The following is a 19609-nucleotide window of genomic DNA, read 5'->3' as shown; positions in this document are numbered from 1 at the left end:
TTGGGTTCCAACTGTTCTATAAAGATTAAGAAGTCGAAAGGAACTTCTGTTTTAGAAACCACACCTTGCATGTGTCAATGGTGGTTAAGCAACCACAACATAAATGCCACCACCCAACATTTTCTATGAAATTCTTGGATGCAAGACAGAGAAAGCCAAATTGTGAACAAAACATCTTTCGGAAGAAACTCATCCAAATCAAGACATAAACCGAAACAAAGTAACCAAAACATAGTAGTACCAAATTAGCAATGAACATCTGAGAATCTAATCAATCTTAAAACAACTAGACACTTGCTACAAAATTCCCATGTATAATTCTGCATATGGCAGGCAGGAATCAACAAATCAATCATCTTCTTCAATGATCTTGGTGCCTAGCCCCTTCAGCCCTTCTGGTGGAATCTCAGCAACAGTAACAAGAGAGTAAAGCTCTTCCTTTGCATCTTCATCATCATTCCTCTTGCGAGCAATACGAACTCTGACTCGCCTAGGAACACTTCGGATCCCCCTGCTCCAGATGTACTTGTTTAGCTTCACATCCACTCTCACGTCCTTGGTTCCCATGGCTTTCTGTGCGAACTTCCTGATCTCCTTTATGGCATTTGGAGCCTTCTTCTTGAAGGTGCTATTATTAACAATCCAGATACATTAGTACAGCAAAAACAAACACCTCCTTTCTAATGATATCACAGAAGTTAAAATTGAGCCATGTAATGATATTGAATATTCTCCGCATGCGTCTATGGGGTTATCTTTTTCTATCTTTTAGTATTTGTTTTAAAAAGATAAAAAAAATGGTGAGATAATGCATGCAGCACCACAGCCAATAGGCAGTAGATATGATAAAATTAAGGTCTAAATATAACCACCATAACAATTATATAGGAAAAAAAAAATGCTGAGGCAAGCATTGATTGGAGAGCCAAGTGACAATCACCATGCTCTAAAAACAGTGTAAGGAAGGAAATGGAGTCACTTTCAAAATAAAGGAACAACACTTGAACTATCATAGCAACTCTTTCTTCATGGCTGAACCAGAACTGTAAGCTGAAGAACAGAGGACAAACATATTTGTTCAGTTGACAAAATGCCACTGACCGGCATTGAAAACCAGTCTTGACCAATATACTAAATTTATGCTAGATAAAATGTTGAATGGCACTGTCTTAGACGAGACATGTTACTCCTCTAGCGATACAAGACAACACAACAATGCCTTGCTAGTTTGTTGTACCATAATATGTTTGTCTACAAACCAAGTGATACCAAGACAACTCAATTGTTGTTTCCCCAATTCATAAAATGAAGCCTCATTTACTCCACCCATAAGAAAAATAATTAATAAATAAATAGAAGAAAAGAAAAATAATTAATAAATAAATAGAAGAAAGAAAATATAATGTCAGACAAAAACAATTGGCATGAGATCATAAGGTCCCAGTCTCCCTCCAAAATTAGAGAAAATATAGAACAGTCAGGCCAGCAACAGCCCTACCAATCAATGATTAATTTGATCAGCATGCGCTATATGTATGAGTTTCATAATTTTCCTGGCTCAGTTTTTAGATATATTACATAAAGATACTTTACACAGGTAGAAAACAGTTTTTGACACTAATTTTCTAACTAAAATATGCCTATGAAACACTGTTAACATTCAGGTAGTTATTTTCTTTTCAGAAAGGTAATATTTTTTAATCTTAAATAGATTCAATATTTCTTAAAAAAAACAACAATAAATCCAGATTTTATTTATATTCTAGATGATTTTTTTTTTTTTTTTTTGATATAAAGAAAAGAAAAGAAAAGAAAAGAGATAAACCCATTTCACTAGATAAAATTTCAGAACACCATAATGAACTAAAAAGAATTAATGTGCAAATAACAAGCTAAGCTACTACCGTATTAAGAAAACTTGAGAGAACCAACTATCAAATCTAAGATCGCAGAAAAGGTATGTTTATGCGTTTGAGTGTGTTAAAAAAAAAAAAGCAGATATGGATTTACCAGCCATGCAAGCGCTTGTGAAGGTTGACGGTGTACTCCCTAGTCACAACCTCCTCCTTTCTTCCCTTCGTCTTATCCATTTTCACTCCCGATTCAGGAACTCGTCAATACTACCTTCATTCAAACACAAAAACAAGTACAAACTCTTCGGCTCAATAACTACACATTATCATGTTTCAATTTTCAGAACTTGCTCTTCCCTAATTTACTGGAGGATTCAAATTCAGATCTACTATAGAATCAGTATAGCAGAGAAGACGACGAAACAAATGATAAACGCTAAATAAAATTAAATCACAAACAAGTAGCAATATATATATATATATATATATATATTGAAATAAAAATTATATATGATCTTTTAGTTCAGTCTCGGATTGATCATATACATGCTATAAACCTGTGATTCATCTGCAAAGAGAGATAGAGAGAGAGAGAGAGAGATTACCTTGGCTCGGGAGGTGTTGATGGGAGGCGCCCAAAAATGTAGTAGTACTGTTAATATAGATCAACTAGAAACCCTAGGTATGGAATTTTGTAAATAGAGATTGGGCTCCGGTATGGACTGAAACCATGGTTTGGGCTTTTAGTGGCTAGGGGACTTTTAGAAGTATAGATTGGGCTTCTACTGGCTAGCGGACTTTTATAAGTATAGATTGGGCTTTTTAGTGGCCAGCACAGTCTGACTGGGGTGGACTACTTTTGTAATTATGCTTCGGTTTAGTTTACGGCTTTGCTAGAGATTTGGAATCTGAAGTACAGTTTTTACTCTGTATGATCACAAATTAAAAAACAATAATGATTTAAGAATGGAATTGAGTAATTATTGAATTCAATTTATGTGGGTGGACGAATGGATCCAATAGAATGATGTCACCATGACGTTGTGTGATGGGTCCCATCACTACGCTTGAAAAATAAATCTTATCTATTGCTCTCAATCCTTCCCTCCAACCAAACATAATATAAATTTCACTATTCTTGAAAAATAAATTTGAGACGGACTTGCCATGTTAGGACCGGAAAAAAAAAAAAAAACAAAAGCTGGTCTCGTACTTTTTGTACTCTAGTTAGAGAGCTTGTACAATTATATCGATGCTTTCAAATTATAGGTCCTGGTGTACTTTCATTGGCTTAAACATTGTGCAAGAATAGTATACCGTATACTAATTGTTTATGAACAATTTTATTGATTCTATGTATTTTTTATATTTTAATTACCAATTCCAAACTGATAATAGTTTGTATGGGCTTGTATGCGTCGGGCTAGGACATTAAAATGTAGCACCAAATTAAAGCCAGAAGAAAGCATTAAAACACAAACGAAATATATTACAGGTATTAGATGCTAGACAAAAGAGAATCATTTTGGAGGGTAAATACAATTGATTTTATTTCAGCAAGATGTCCTAATACATCATCAGGACGCCTCAAATACCAGACCATATCTAATTATTATTCCTCCTCCTGTAATATTTTGACCATTACTGAGACTTTTAGTCCCTACATTTCTTATTATATAATACCTTTCATCTACCTTATTACCAATGGCTAAAAATGATACAGTTATACAAGGTTCCCCCAGACCAAAAATGATTAGACGTAAAGATTTCAAGCTTTCTTCTGTGTCCATACGAGTTCAAATTGCTGTTAACGGACTGAGATATCGTTCAACATGTAGGTATTCATGGAATTGATTTGTAGCTTCCATCATTCGGTACATCTGTCCTTTTTTCCTGTTGATTTCCTCCATTCCTCCGACTATGTGATATTGTGCCAAGTGAATCTAACTTAAGATTTCAGGGCACTTCTTGAATATCTCCATAAACTGAGAACCATCACTGCGAGGCCAGCAATGCCGACTAACGTCTGCCAAATCAGAGAAATGAAGGTATTAAAGATTTGGGGGAGAGGGTTTGAATGGGCGAAAAAGTGTTGCATGTAAAGTAAAAAGGGCACAATCATTCTTAGTTGTTAGGAATTTTGTAAAAAAGTAAAAAAAATTCTTTAAATAATTGAAATGTCCCGGATAGAAATATTCAAAATATTTGGAATTATTATATACAATGCAACAAAATTAGGTTGTACGCATGAAAAGAAAGAATGAAAGAACTAGACATAGCTTATTTATGTAGGTGCATTAAAAAAATGAAAAATTGTTAATCTTATGAAAATGAAATTGATGAAGAGTGGGCTAGATACATGACAATTCCAAAACAAGAATGTGACTGACCTTTGCATCTCTACAATAATGGTTTGGCATAGAGCGGATGAATGATTCTAGTAATCCAAAACGAGATGCTTGGGGCATTAAAATCACAATGGTGTACTGTTTTTTGCAGGGGAAAGGTAGTATCCTTTGTAATGCCAACTGAGCTGCTAATGGTGTCAAAGTTTTTCTAACTTTGGAACGGCATTCATCTTGAACCTGCACCAGACATAAATCAATAGATAAAATTGGAAGATATGCAACCAATTCCTGAAACCTAATTATGGAATCATAAAGTAGAATAAACCAAGGCCATTAACACACAACTTAACAAGCTGGTTGAACATTCAATTTAGTGTCACAAATGCAATAAGAAATTTCCCAAATATGATAAACACTGCTTATTTGATGCTATTATAAACCAAGAAAAGTCTCAAAATGTGCTACACCGCTGCAAGGTTTATTTTTCAATTCCTTCATTACCCATGCATATGTTTGTGCATTTCAACTTTGGAACAAAACGTAATGCACCAGTTTACCAGCAATAGACAAATTTACATGAAAACTGAAATTTCAATAAACATGAGTAAGAAAAAACCAAAATAATAATAACAACAACAATAATAATAATATTATTATTATTATAATAGAAATTTTCTTTTTTTTGTTTTTTTGGGAAAAAAGGGAGTAAAAAATTGGTTGAAGGCTGCAACACAAAGCTATAACCATGGTCTCTAACCTCAAAAGAAGTGCCAACATCACCAGAATAGATCCTTGACTGATAGCTGCGTAGCATCCTATCCAGCCAATAGTAATTCTCCTGAATAAACACGAACCAGTCAGCATCAGGATTGAAAAGACAGAAAGTTGTATACTTGTAATTATTTTCACACCCATAGATATTAATGCTCTGTTTGGCCGCCTGTGGGATATGAGAAGAAGAAAGTTCATAATACTATAGCTTTTCAAGGTTGAAACAATGAGGATTTTAGACTTTCCCTTTCTTTTCCTCTGTTCTGGACAAACAACCAGAAGATAATGGCCCATTAACTACAACAGTTTATTGTTAAACTAACCTGCAGTCCATTTTCATGTGCCCTTTGTTCAACTTCAAGGATGGTTGAAACATCCTCATTTAAAGGTCCTTCCTCCTGAAGATGTAATATTTCATCGAGCGCAAGATCGACCTATAAAAACATTGCAGAACCAAGTAAGCTGATTGCTTATTTAATTGCTAAAACAATAGTGACAAATTGCAAAAATACAACAAACCTACCAGTGTTGATGAGATATCTGGATCGCAAGAGAAATTTACGCTAATATCACCACGGACATTACCACTTCTTGAAGGTTTATTACCACCAAGGAAGACAGAAACACCAACAGAGTATATCTGGAACATAAATGTATACCAAGAGAAATTAGGGCATACAAAAAGGCAAATTGCCAAATTCTAAAAGATAACACATGACACACATATACACCTACCTGCCCATGCTTGAAACGGAGAACCTGCAGTATTTTTGTTTCCAGAAGTTTGCTCAAAAACCCAACGAAGTGAATGTCTTCAATCTAACATATACGGAGAATATAAAAAAATCATCACTAAAAGAAATCAAAAGTTTCTCCCGGATCTTATAAGTATAGAGAGTTTAACTGACACAACAAAAGAACCTCACTCACCATATTTTCATTTTTGAGCTCAACAGGAAAGCATAGTTGGACCGAACATTGTGCTTCCACCATGTGGCTGCGAACAACTTCTCTACAAACACATCTAGTGCATTAGCTGGGCACTTAATTTCCAGCACAAAAAATGTGTTATATCCATATTTTCCATGCATACATGCAAATAAATGAAAAAACATTGGGTGGCTTCCGAGAGAGAAAGATGGAAAGTGATTGGTTCTTTCCTCAAGCCAATACTAAAATAAAGGGGAAAAGGTACAAATTAGGTCGCAGTATCCAGGCTGATCAGCTGGCCCAACAAACTCAACCCACTCTTCTATTTCAATCATTGTACAATTTTACAGCACTGGTTTAGCACTAACAGAAATTAAATAACCCCCAAATGCAGACATACCTAATTACAGTTGCAGGAAAAGTGAATGGTAAACCCTTGAGGTCATCACGGTTGAAATGTAAAACTGGTTCAGAAGGTCTTGGAATTCCACCCTGCGCAGTTGAATCACAAACCAATTTAACAGAGTATAACTGACAACTCTAACCCAAGCTAGCTTGAGAAGGGGATACAACTTACCAAATATTGCAATATTAAAGGACATGCAACTGCAGGATCAATATTCCCAACTATCACAACAGTAAAAGTTGAAGGATCCTTGAAACACTTGTTGAAATATTCACAAGCTTTAAATGGATCTACCTTTCGAAGGTCACTGAATCTAATTGGCTGCATAAGAAATTACCACCAAAGTGATAAGCAGGACTGGTGGATTAAGAAAAATAAGAATTCAAACCGGGAGATCAGGCATACCCTAAAAAAATAGGAGTTTCCATAATTGAGCTCCCTCACACGGTTTGCAAATGCAGTGTAAGGATCTCTCTCTTGAGCACGCACGGCTTCTTCTGCCATTTGCATTACTATTTTCACATCTTCTTCTCCTGGCTCTACATTTGTTGTAAATAGTTGATAGACAAGCTGCCAGATATGTGCTTAAAACAATGAGATTACAAAATACCCTACTTATACAACAGAAATATCTAAAGAGACAAACCTGCAAGGCAGTTTCAAGGTCTGAAGGTGAACAATCACCAGAAAAGGTCCTCATATATGCTCCAAGCTTCATCCCGACTTCAGCTCTCTTACCAGCAAGCATGTCCATAAGCACCGATGGTCTATAACCAAATACACCAATTTCCCCAGCAATAGTCGAACCCATTGAGCATGAGAAGTACTCACTTTCTGGGAGTTCGGACAAACCCCCATATGAGAACCCTGTGAAGAGAACCTATTTAAACAAAGAGTTAAAAGGAATTACTAGTGTCACAAAGCATGTCACGCCTGACAATGGTTGTTCATTCATTTTAATTTCCATTTAAAAGGAGAAATTTTGAAATTTTTGGAAGACAACAAGGTTAGCGACCATTAATTAATAGGGTGCATAATGAATCCAAATTGTCCAATTCCATGTTTAAGGCATAAACTAGCTGCACATGGACCTTATAAATTAAGTTCACTAATCAATGAATCACATGCATACACAAGTTCAAAACAATAAGCCGCACGTAAAACCAATGTATTAACATTACAAATTAGGCCCCTTTCCATCTTGAAGCTTCTAATTGGAGCTTCAGGCAGTTCTATATCAATATCAGGTAATAGCTGTCAATCATTTCAGGAAGTCTGTAGACTCATAGCAAACTCATATATATTGAAGTGCCCACACAAAACCATACCTGGTCATCCAGAAAGTCCGTACACTTGTAGCAAACTCGCATGCCATTTGATAGAATTAACTCAGTAGCTCCAATGTTTGAATATTCAAGTTGCTGCACTATATTGCTGAACAGAACACGTAACTAAGCTTTCGAATTCTATAATCAAATAAAAAAATAAAAAATAATAATAATAACTGCCTAAAGTAGATTAATGTCATGCAGAATAGTTTCAAAAGGAAAACATGAGAGGCTGATCATTAAGGAAAGAATGTAGAAAATTCATTTGCATTTAATTAGCTTGAGGTGCCATCTCCTCCACCTCCCAAAGAGGAGGTTGGGGTTTGTCCCAATTCGGACAAAGTGGGTATGTGATTGTCTTACCTACGAGAGAGAGAGAGAGAGAGAGAGAGAGATTTTGAAAAAAATAAATACAGATGTGTTATTCACACAATAAGTTGGACAAAAACTTTTTTTAGGAATACTTCCCACTATTTTTTAGAACCTAAAAATGGTAATGCAATAATGTCAGCATAATAATATAACGATAATCTCAATTAGGAACCCTTTATTGTAACAGTGATTCACCACCCCTCCCCCGCCACCCCCAACAAAAACAATGGATGTCAAATAAACTCACAACTTTTAGATAGACTTATTGCTACAAGAAAGTTTCATATAATAAAACAAAGGGAAAATTACATCAACCACCACAGAAGTTTGAGGAAATATCGCATGGGTGTCAGCAAAATTATTCCACCCACCCCTGAGGTTCCCCGCATGTGCTCCGCGACTCCCTTCCCATCAATTAGCCATTAGGTCTATCAATGAAATCGTTATGCAATAACAAATTTGCCCTTCGACTAGGCAAAATGACCTTGCTAGTTGCTAGCCTTAAAACGTGATTCAAAGTGACATCTTGCCCCTTTATAATATTTGTTAGTGGACAGAACTACCCTACACATAATTTATATGCATCGGAATGGATGCAGAGACCATATGTGAACAATTCATTAATGTGAATAAAATTCTATAATATTTCACTTTCTTTTTCCTAGGCAATATTTCACATATTTTCACCTAAATGTGAAACTAAATTACATCAGGGTAATTTCAAATAATTCACAATTGCGGTGATTGTTACAATTTGATACAAATTTAAGACAATGCCTAAAATTACAAGGGAAAAAATGTAATACATATGATAAAGATGCTAACAAAGTCATCTTCTCAAATACCACCAGGCCACTAGCCTGGATGGTTTGATATCTCCTCCCCAAAGGGGAGGTTGAGAGTTTGAGCCCCACGAGTGGTGTCTTATTGGTGTGTCCATTTGTTTTAATTTCCAGGCAAAAAAAAAAAAAAATCTCCTCAAATCACAAAACACACACATATATATACATACATGAGTATTTGATTTGAGCAATTCACATGTCAATCCAACCAGAGATGAATCACGTTGGTCGTCAAAAAGTGAGAAAGATAGGCACTTGATGAGAGATGTTATCCAATGTGAAAGATTACTAAATTATTGAGTTGCAGATAGAACCCAAAACTGATATATGTGTATGTTTATGTGAATATATATGTATGCATGTAAAGAAACGTGTTATATCTATACACACACACACAGATTTAGATGTACCCTAAAATTTTGAAAGCATCAGCAATTCATATCTTTTTATTCAACGAGAGGTGTGTCTATGTGTGTACATATATACATGTGTGTGTATAGATATGTATGTGCCCTTAGTTTTATATGGTCTGCAGTCCAATTATTATCTGATCCAATTCTTATAGATTTGAGAGAGAGGCTGACGGGTTTGCAACATACCTCTATTTGTGAAAGGTATTGCACTGTTCATTGAAGATGAAAGGTCCAATCGCAGGGTTTTCGCTAAATCCTACCCTGTGGTTTAGCATGTCTTGGGCTATGCTGTCCTTGGCGCAGTGGTGGGTGGGGACATAAATGGGAGCCCAGAGCTGGTTGTAGGCGTTAGTTAGGTTTGGGTGGCAACAACTTGGATGTTGAAAATCAGAAGAGGAGTTGGTGGGTCGCGGTGGTGACAGAGAGTGGAGGTGGATAGGAGAGGGAGCTAAGGAGCTGATGTGGTGAGGTGAGAAAAATGAGGAGCTTGAGGCAATGGAAGGAGGTGGTTGTGGCGGTACATAGAGGTGGTGAGAGGACAGAATGCAGAGAGAAAGAGAGTTTAATGCCATGAAGGGGAGGAGAGAGAAATGCTTTGATCTTTCTATGGAGACAATTTAGTTTTTTTACATTGTAAGAATTTTTTCTTAAAGTGATGTTAAATCAACCAAGGGAAAAAATGACAATTCAGCCTAAAGTTAATGTCTGTTTGGTGTTTAACTCTGACAGGGGTGGCGGAGTAATTTTGGCTTATCTTGGTACCCATGTGATATTATCCCAAACCTCAAGGGTGGTTAGCGTAGTTTACCCTAAATTAGAAATAGGAAAAAAAATGAGAATCATAGCAAGCTTCTAAGGTATATAGATAAAAATTGGATGCCATGAGAACTTCAATTATTGTAGAACAAAATATAGGCAACTGAACAGCTTAAAGGTCCAAAAAATATCCTAATTGGAAACATATGGCTCCTTGTGATCTGCTAAATTTGGGAAGAGAGTAGTTTTCTTTTTTTCTTACAAGGAGGGGGGGAGGATGTGGTGTCGGAAAAGAGGCCTAGAAAATATTTCACAGGATTCGAATTCGTGAAAGCAGATCATTGCCAATTCTAGGGGGAATGCCAAGTTTATCCCCTTTTCTTTAAAAGTATAAGCACTTTGTAGTTGCAAGAATTGAACCCATGCGACAAAAGCTAGAATAAGCATGGCAACCACCAAGACTCTAACTATCTTTTTTGTGAATTATGAATTTACTTCATAAGTTTTAAACACTTCTACAGCCATACATTCATTGTTGTCATATTTGCCTTTATCCCATCCCATATGATGGGATCGGTTCTACAACCATACATTATCAAATGCATTTTATATGATCTCTAGATCCTGTAAGAATTAAAAAACAACTGCTCTCAATATGCTACAGTTACTGAACCAAAACTCATTATCATATAACGCGAAAGAAAACAATCTATTTTTTTAGTAGATAAACAATCTAAAGAAACCAACTGCATAATTCAGAAGCAAGAGTTTGACATTCATGTCCTGGTAGAATTAAATGTTATAGCTCAAATGAGTGATTATTCTATTTCATTGTGAAGTCGTACTCCAAAACCGGATGCCCAGGTACATGTCTTAAGCAGGGTTGGAAACAAAACAACCGAACATATTTGATTATACACAAGGCCAAATTCTATAAATATTAAATACACACATCGCCTTTAATAATTTTTAATGGACTAGAAAGCAGAAAAGGTGTGGGTCTATATGGAAGGAGTTGCAGCAGAAATTCCATAGTTTCAAGTTTTTATTTTTTTCAAAACATATTGTAGGTACTTACTAAAGCTCATAGAAGAGCGGAATTTACCCTGGATTTGGCTTTGTACTAACAATTTCTTCTGGGATGTGTTCATCATCCCAAGGAGATATGCATCTTTCATCCTCAAGAGAATTGATCTTCAACAGCACCATTCTAAGATCATCTACTGTTGCAGTAGCTCGAGGCTCAATTGTCTTAATGACACAGCTACATAATGTTCGGAAGTTCTTTGAGTACTTGGATACCTCAGATGCTGATATATCTATGCATAAATGAAAAAAGGTTATGAAAGCAAATTAACCTATTTTGGTTTTCAGTACATTACAAAGATAAAAAAACGAAAAAAAAAAAAAAAAATCAGTTATTAAAGTCGCTCTAAATAATACTCACGGGGTAGAATAGTTTTCTGAAGTTGTGCCTCGTACTCAATCCCGACAACAGGTTCATCGCGGAGAAAATGCTGGGAAATATAAGACGAAGTTGTAAAATTCTGCCAGACCTAATAACTGCAACTTTTTAAAAAAATAATAGAAAGCAACAATTAGGATATACTTGTAAATATTCATCTCGTAAGCTGGTAGATTGCATTTGATCACGCTCCAAATAGGCAGATTCAATCTCGGACATTAACAGAGCCCGAACAACTGAAATTTCACGTTCAGAAAAACCATGTAGCCGAACCCTTGCAACCTGAAATGTAGGTTATTAGAAAATTAAATAAAAAAGAGTAAGCAGGCCCTAACATGAGGATTAAATGCACACCTCAATGAGCATTGATTCTAAGGCCTCAATAGTCCCTTTCTCCTTACAAGACGAAGTCATTATATAGGCCTTAATTGGACGAACTAGGACATCTGCAGCTGCAGAGCATGAAAAGTATGGAGGATCCTTTCTACGAGATATTTTAAAGAACCTCTGGTTTATAGCATGAAAGAACATTGACTCTGCAAGTAAATCCCTGTAGTGTTTCACAGTCTTTAGCTCATCCACAGGCAGCTTACAGCTGATCATCACTGCAGACTGTTGCAAATCCAATTCAAGATTACCAGGTTACAACTAATATTTATATGTGACAATTTGATACACTTGTATTTCATCTATCAGAAAAATGCATAAATAAGCAAATCTAGATTACAGATCCAAGGTTACTAACCCCAGCAGCTTCAGATTCAACAAAACATGAAAAACGAGGTTCTTCATGAGGTGGAACAATAAACTTTGGTATGAGTGGAGGCTCAGGTGCTGAAACTTTCCCCCCAAAATGAGTCCTTATCAACTCAACTACATGCTGAGAGAGAGAGATCGTTAAGAAAGCCTGACCACATGAAAAACTTCTTTGTATAGAACGAACATTATATATTAACAAATCCAGACCTGTGTATCAGAAAAATCTCCAACAGCAATCAAAGCCATATTGTGTAAATCGTACCACTTCCTATAAAATTGCTTCACAATCTCAGGAGAAACCGTCCGAATTACCTTCTCTAATCCAATTGGTAAGCGCTCAGCATACTGCAACGAACAAATAAAGGGCTTAAAATTTGATTTTTTTCCTCAAAGATAGAGTCAATTCATCAACCAAAACAAGTTGCATCTGGTTTGAGGACTTGAATCATCAACCAAACCAAGCTGCATCTGAACTAGCTCAAGGATCCTCAATAATACAGCAAGACTAATGAATTTTTCATGAGCTCATAAATAAAATGACATCCCAATCATACTAAATCACAAAAAGAGACAAAAATCATTGCACTCCATCTAAAAAGAATCCAAAAACCACGACAACAAAAGAAGTCACATAATGCGCAGCCTATTCTATGTGTGAGGGCATTGATACTTAGAAGGTTGAAACGAATACTTATGCCGTTGTAAGTAAGGTTCAAAAGATGCTAATAAATATCATTTCACTAGAACAAAAGGAAGGCATCATATGAATATGATAAAAACTCTATGTTCATAATACTTATCAAAAAAAAAAAAAATACTCTATGTTCATAATACGAGAGATTCTCTCATCAAATTAGTTTGAAAGAGAAAAGTTTACCAGCTTTCAATCTATGTAGTACGATGTCCGCATAAAGAGCCTCACATTGCAAAATAAAAAATGAAATAATAAAATGGACAGATAGGTTGAATAGAAAACGTTACCTTCGAACCTTCCATCATCAGAACCCAATGAGCATCCTGCATTCTTCCATTTGCATTCCTGTTTCCTCTGTACTCTTCCATAACAGCTCCTCTTTCTTTCTCCAAGTCATCTATTGAGACTCGCACCTGCATGAAACAGTTCACTAACGTGAAAAATATCAAAAGGAAACAAGAAAAATGTACAATAAGGAATTTGTCAATACCTCTGAGCTAAATTCTGCCAAGACTGAAATGGCCTGAGATAACAATTCAGGCTTGTCAACAGGAACAAATAACTCATATACAGTTTCATCAGCAGATGTGAGTGCATTTTGACAAGCACCAAATTCTGCCCCAATACTTTCAAGAAATTTAATGATATCGTGATTTGTGTATTTTGTCGTGGCACTGAAAGCAAGATGCTCAACTATGTGAGCAACACCACGCTCATTTTCCTCTTCCAAAACTGAGCTGCCATGAATTCAATAGCTCAACTTGTTTAACAGTAGATAAGTATAATATGTACAAAGGATTAACAATAAACAATAAACAATTCCAGCGGGAACAATGAATGGACTTGATCACTTTATTGCTTAGCCAGAAGAAATTTACCTTTAAATCAAATTCCAGATAAAACTATTTATGAAGTGTTAAGCTTAATCAGTTTAAAGTACAGTTTTTATTTATTTATTTATTTAATAGTATCAACCTTAATTTCCATGGGCAGCTGTCAATTATTTATTGTTGTTAGCCTAACCCAATTTGTGCAATGCTTTCAAGTTCCCAATGCACCAAGCAAATTCAATACAATCAACCAAATCCAATACAGTCATAAACAAGCACAAAATTAATCTCTATAAAAACAAACAAACAGCAATTAAAATCAAAACGCAAATATCACATAAAAAAAGAAGTACAGTAATGGTAAATCAATTAGGGTTTTTTAGAAAACACTAACCCAACTTTGACAGCGAGTGCTAGTGCAGCTCTCATCTTGGGCTTCGAATTGGATCGGACGTAGTAACGGAGTCCATTGCCGAGCCTACCGTATTCGACTCCGAATGGCTTTTCGTCAAGAACGTCTTCCATGTTGACATTCACTAGTTTCAGCGACCGGAAACCATGTTTCTTCATGATCTGCGAAGGCTCCGACGGTATCAAATCCATGTTTCTCTCTCTAAAAACACACGCTGATTTCTCTCTCTACAATGCGTATGACGGGAAGAAGAAGAAGAAATCTTTTTATGGGTTAATTATTTCCCCCTCTTTCGCTTTTCTGGTAAATGAAATCTGCTGCAATATCTATGCCACTGGGAAGAAACCTTCAGTCATAAATTGCCACGAGGTTTGTTGTTTGATTGATTAAAATTTCAGGGCGAGTTTGGTCATTTAGATGCGTATGGCGAAAAATACCAATGGTCGTACTTTGTTAAAAATACGGGACTCAGGCCCAGCCCAGCAACTTCTTCTGGTACGCGTCGAGTCGAAATTGGTTAACTGTTGATATTTACCTTATTTATTGTTATTGGTTTTTTTTTAATTTTTTTATCTCTATTTATTGTTATTAGTATTATTTTCCTTTTTGTAGAGTATTGAGAATGATGCGAGCTATAAACTCACTGCATAGTTGATAAAATCAATTAAAAATTAATGGATTTCAAAGTAAAAATTATATATATAATCTAATTATCTGACATCATTGGTCACTAATATTTTACTGTGATTACAGTTATTTTTCAATAATTATTTAACTTAATCACTATATTATATATATATATATATATATATATATATATATATATATATATATATTTACTACAATCATGCTTATTCTAATACTAATATTTACAACTATTTAAGGGGAAAAAACGAGATTGTGTGGTATTACCCTACTGTCTACTAAGAATTTGTGATAAGATTTGGCTCTAGTTTGTCGTGCCAACAAATATTTTTTAATAAATAAATTATTATGCAAAAATGTCAAATAAAATATATGTACTATTTAGGTGTTTTTCTTTTAATTTATTTAAAAAATGATTGAGTACTTTATTTATCAATTAACACTAAAAAGTAATTTAAGTCTCAAATATGTGTGTGAATATCAATTAACAAAATAAATAAACGTGAAAAATCAAACAAAATAAAATAAAATTCAACTATTACCATATAATATTAATACTTAATTATCATATTTATAAAATATGACCTCACTTCTATATTGCAAAGCACCACATTAAAATATCAAAGTAATTCTTAGATAACAAATGGAATAACCCATATGGTTAAAATATATATATATATATATGTGTGTGTTATCACGTAAATAGAAAACCCTACCCAAACCCTCAAACTACACTGAAAAGAATATGACTATCCTACAACTCTCTTCACCTCCATTTCAATTGCCCAACCATTCACACTCCACATTTTCTCTCCAATCCAACAACCCCTACCCGCTATTTCCAACCGTTGTGCTTTCGGTTCAAACCCGTGCTCGATCCAAGACATGTCTGTACGCTACTCCCAAAGCAAGCCGAAGCCAAAGAATCAAAACCCAAAATCTAGAAACGGAATTGGAAGAAGACGATGAGGATACTGATGGTGCTAATAATGATGAGGAAGAGGACGAATTACCGTCTCATAGACGATTTAGAGGCAGAGGAGAGGAGAAGGACTATGATAGAGACCCTGAATTCGCTGACATTCTCGGGAGTTGTCTCGATGACCCGCAGAGAGCGCAGTCCAAAGTAAGCTACACTATTTGATAATCTTTTGTAGATTCTAGGGTTTTCTTTGTATTTTTTATGCTCTAAAGTGATTGATTGTCATGGGTGTTTCATATGTTTCAATTTTCGAGTTTGTTTGGAATTCCCAGAAATTGTTTCATCAAAGAGAGAGATTTTCGAGGTTATATATACATACATGTACATATATGTGTCTATATAAACGCAATGTACATTTTAATTCATACACCCAATATGTATTTTCTGTTAACTTGACGGGTCTTACTTTCTCAGATGGAGGAGAGATTGAGGAAGAAAAGGAACAAAATTCTACACACAAAAACTGGTTCGGCTATACCCATGAAAGTGGCATTCAACAAGTAAGTTGATAATTTGAATTTTGAATTGTATATATACACATATAAATGCATGCATTTCATGCTCAAACAACACTTCTTCATGTGATTGTGAATCTGTATGTAAGCTTAGAAATCTCTTTGGCTATGCCACATTTCACCATGTTGAATCAAGAAAACCAACTTCCATTCATAAAGAATTATAGCTCACAATTCTTGTGATTACATTTCGAGTCCATGTGCTTTCTGATAATGCACGGGAAATAAGGAAAGAAATGGATACAGATATTGAAAAGAGGCAATAGAAATAAGTTGTCTTTTACACACTACCAATGCTTGTGAAAAAATCCCTATATGGTTTCAAGTTATAAAAAAATACTTTCTTTTAGTTTACTTACACCATTATTGATGCATGCTCAGGATTTTGTGGCCTTTGAGCCAAGAAATTCAATTACAAGATATAGTCCGCCGATTTAATTATGTTGGATTACTGTCAAATGTCAATTGTATGGTCAGATTGTCTCAAATGTCATCTGATCAATAAAACCATCTAGCTAGCAGTTGAATAAAGATCAAGCCAATCAAATCAAGTGCTGAATTAGTGTTTTCTGGCAAGAGATGTGGCTACTTAGCTCGTCCTGTTTGTTAGCTATCTTTTGCTTAACACAGAACATGGTTCTTAAAACTTTTGTGCTGTCATAAATTTCCTCAAGGGTGTGAAAATTCTTGAAGGACATCTTTCCACTCCTGAACCTTAAAACAGATGTAGTTGAATGAATTTATTCTGACTCAGTCCTCAGAATTCCGTACTTGCAAGGCATTAAATAGTGAGCAATGCTTTAGTTTGTTCAAATGACATATAATGCTAGTTCAATAATTCGTGGGTGGTTGCTGCATCCACAATTTTAATAATGCACTTGCAACACTGAAGGGGCCTGAGTTACATAGTGAGCATCAAACTTCCTTACAAGTCTTTTAAAGACCTGAGAGTTTTATCCAATGTTCCATTCTTCTCTTAGATATGCCCATGAAGTGTGAATGTGTATATCTTGCAGATGTGACTGTACAACCTGAGAATTTCAATTTTAAAACTCTGATCATACCCAAGTTAGGATCAGGCCTAAAAGGTTCTAAATGTACTTTGCTATATAGCATATGTAGTATTGAGGAGTATTAACAGATTTATCAATTCATCATATGCCAGTTCAACTGCGATCCAGACTAAGTTGACAGTTTCCTTTAATACTTTTTGTAGGTAATAGCTGTCCTTAAACTATGTTATTCATATACAATTTTTATTATTTATTTTTGGATAAGCACTAGGTTTAGTACAATATTACGTATCATATTGTTGGTTCATGAGATTATTTCATTATAGGACATTTTAAATATGATTAACAAATCTACTACAAAAGAATTCAAGTACAAGTCCAGTTGCTTGAATTTTGATGAAGCTGATGTTTCCAGCCGAAAATGTAGATCCCTAGCACATCACAGTAGAGTCCTTAAAACATCACAAAAAATGTACCATTACATTTTTTTTTTTTTTTGGGGGGGGGGGGGGGGGGGGGGGGGGTGTTTACTAAATAGTACTTATAAATATAAAAAAAATAATGTTCTTTACTAAATAGAGATAGTTGAGGCAAGGCTAATTTTTGAGTTGAGTATTTTTTCCATTATGGATCCCATCCTTAATTTTGGCCATTAGTTACTCTTTCACCTTTTTTATCCCATAATTTTGGTGTTGGTTATGTATGGCTTTATGAATCCAGTTTCAGATGGATGCATCTGTCATTTACATGACATTTGTTGCTTAATCAAAGCTATCTTCCTCTTTGCATCTAGTGGTTTTTTTTTTTTTCTTTTTCTAGTTGCTTGGTTATTTCAATTTCCTTTTTTTTTAAATGGATCATCTCATAAGTACTGTTGGTATTACCAGATTTGATGTCTCAAACTCGTATATATGGTTTGAATTCTACAATGCTCCATTGGAGAAAGATGTTTCCCTCATTTGTGATGTAAGTAATTCCTCTTCCACCGTAGTAGTTATTTATTCTCAAACGAACCTCAGTGATCCCAGTTGATCTTAGCTTATATGCAGACAATTCGGTCATGGCACATTGTTGGACGTCTTGGTGGATGCAATTCCTTGAATATGCAAGTAAATTGCTTTTATCCTTTATTTTTTTAATACATTTTTTTTTAAGGCATTGTCCAAAGAATAATATATAGTGATCAATTGCAATTTTTATTGCTTGGATCACAAACTGGTTCTTTAATATATTTGGTTTGCTGTTCTGAATTTCTGTAGAAGAAAGTCTTGTTGGTATGAATACCCCAGGTTTGTTGTGGTGCTATGTATTCTTCGTGGCTGAAACACTTAAATTCTGATTTTTTTCAGCTGTCACAATCTCCTATGGATAAAAGACCAAGTTATGATGCTATTCAGGGAGCAAATGTTACACCAACCACATTTTATAATATTGGGGATCTTGAGGTTCAAGACAACTTAGCACGCTTATGGTAGGAATCCTATTTTATGATCTCAGGCTAGTTTTCTTATAGATGGAAGAAATAATTGTTCTTGCTTACAAGTATGACTAAATTTTTGACAGGGTGGATATTGGAACCAGTGAGCCTTTGCTGTTGGACATTTTGATAAACGGATTGACACAGATAAGCTCCGAGTAAGCTTTTATATCTATTTTTCATTTGAAAATATTTCATTTCATTTTCATTTTCATTTTGCCCACTAGAGAGGGGGATGCCCTTCCTTAATTTATGTATTATTTTGCACATAAATTGAGCATCTTTTGATTTTTACTTAACAGCTATGTTGGAATTAAGCAAGTGGTGTTTGGTGGATCTGAATTTGAGAACTGGAGGGAGAATTTGACGTCAGAGGACGCAGGTTATAGTGTTCACAAGATTTAGGCAACTTAAGTAAACATCCAAATAATATATATGGAGCTTTAAGTTATCATGTAAAGTATGTATGCTTGAAACTATTAGGTTTTAAGATAGAAATGGCAAGATAACATTTTTTTTTTTTCTTTCAAATGTGCGCTTTATAATTTGTTCTTCCCAAGGGAATGTGCACTTTTGGATCTGGTAATCAAGATTTGTCTTTGCGACATTACTGCTTGTAGTTGATGATATAAGTTGCAATGTACAAATATGCACTCAAGTAGCAAACCAAAAATAGGCAAACAAGGTTTCGTGAAGTTCCACGAATTCTGAAACCCCTTTAATTTGCAGACAACAAGCAAAATTGGAGCTTTACTATGTTACATTGTCATCCTCCTAATAGCAAATTTTGACAAATTC

At 35.0% G+C, this 19609-nt stretch overlaps 3 protein-coding genes across 4 annotated transcripts; 1 reads left to right on the top strand and 2 right to left on the bottom strand.

Moving 5' to 3' along the window:
- Positions 1–160: 160 nt before the first annotated feature.
- Positions 161–2562, bottom strand: LOC132277134 (large ribosomal subunit protein eL31-like). Of its 2 annotated transcripts, none has more exons than XM_059778881.1 (3): positions 2459–2562; positions 2011–2124; positions 161–628 (listed from the first exon to the last, which is right to left on the bottom strand). In XM_059778881.1, the coding sequence occupies exons 2-3, from the start codon at positions 2088–2090 to the stop codon at positions 349–351; spliced, it is 360 nt and encodes a 119-aa protein (XP_059634864.1). In that variant the 5' UTR covers positions 2091–2124; positions 2459–2562; the 3' UTR covers positions 161–348. The 2 variants fall into 2 exon arrangements, with proteins under 2 accessions (XP_059634864.1, XP_059634866.1); XM_059778883.1 differs by having other exon boundaries at positions 2011–2120; positions 2459–2519.
- A 759-nt stretch (positions 2563–3321) lies between these two features.
- On the bottom strand, positions 3322–14532 carry LOC132277133 (zinc protease PQQL-like). Its single transcript, XM_059778880.1, has 21 exons — positions 14162–14532; positions 13428–13674; positions 13225–13350; positions 12451–12588; positions 12230–12364; positions 11839–12096; positions 11629–11766; positions 11467–11536; positions 11125–11338; positions 7637–7742; positions 6955–7188; positions 6714–6878; positions 6480–6629; positions 6303–6394; positions 5903–5984; positions 5708–5791; positions 5496–5612; positions 5296–5406; positions 4959–5039; positions 4244–4438; positions 3322–3879 (listed from the first exon to the last, which is right to left on the bottom strand). The coding sequence occupies exons 1-21, from the start codon at positions 14368–14370 to the stop codon at positions 3802–3804; spliced, it is 3030 nt and encodes a 1009-aa protein (XP_059634863.1). The 5' UTR covers positions 14371–14532; the 3' UTR covers positions 3322–3801.
- A 988-nt stretch (positions 14533–15520) lies between these two features.
- On the top strand, positions 15521–19418 carry LOC132277132 (uncharacterized). Its single transcript, XM_059778879.1, has 7 exons — positions 15521–15950; positions 16221–16306; positions 18222–18300; positions 18384–18443; positions 18684–18805; positions 18898–18969; positions 19114–19418. Exons 1-7 carry the CDS (start codon positions 15570–15572, stop codon positions 19214–19216), a joined length of 903 nt encoding a protein of 300 aa, XP_059634862.1. The 5' UTR covers positions 15521–15569; the 3' UTR covers positions 19217–19418.
- Positions 19419–19609: the final 191 nt, after the last annotated feature.

The sequence above is a fragment of the Cornus florida genome, unplaced genomic scaffold, assembly GCF_030987335.1.
Source record: "Cornus florida cultivar Cherokee Brave unplaced genomic scaffold, ASM3098733v1 CherokeeBrave_3.0.0_Hap2_Chr10, whole genome shotgun sequence".
Lineage (NCBI taxonomy): Eukaryota > Viridiplantae > Streptophyta > Magnoliopsida > Cornales > Cornaceae > Cornus > Cornus florida.
The sequence above is the reverse complement of the archived record's forward strand: the minus strand, read 5'-3'. Positions and strand labels throughout refer to the sequence as shown.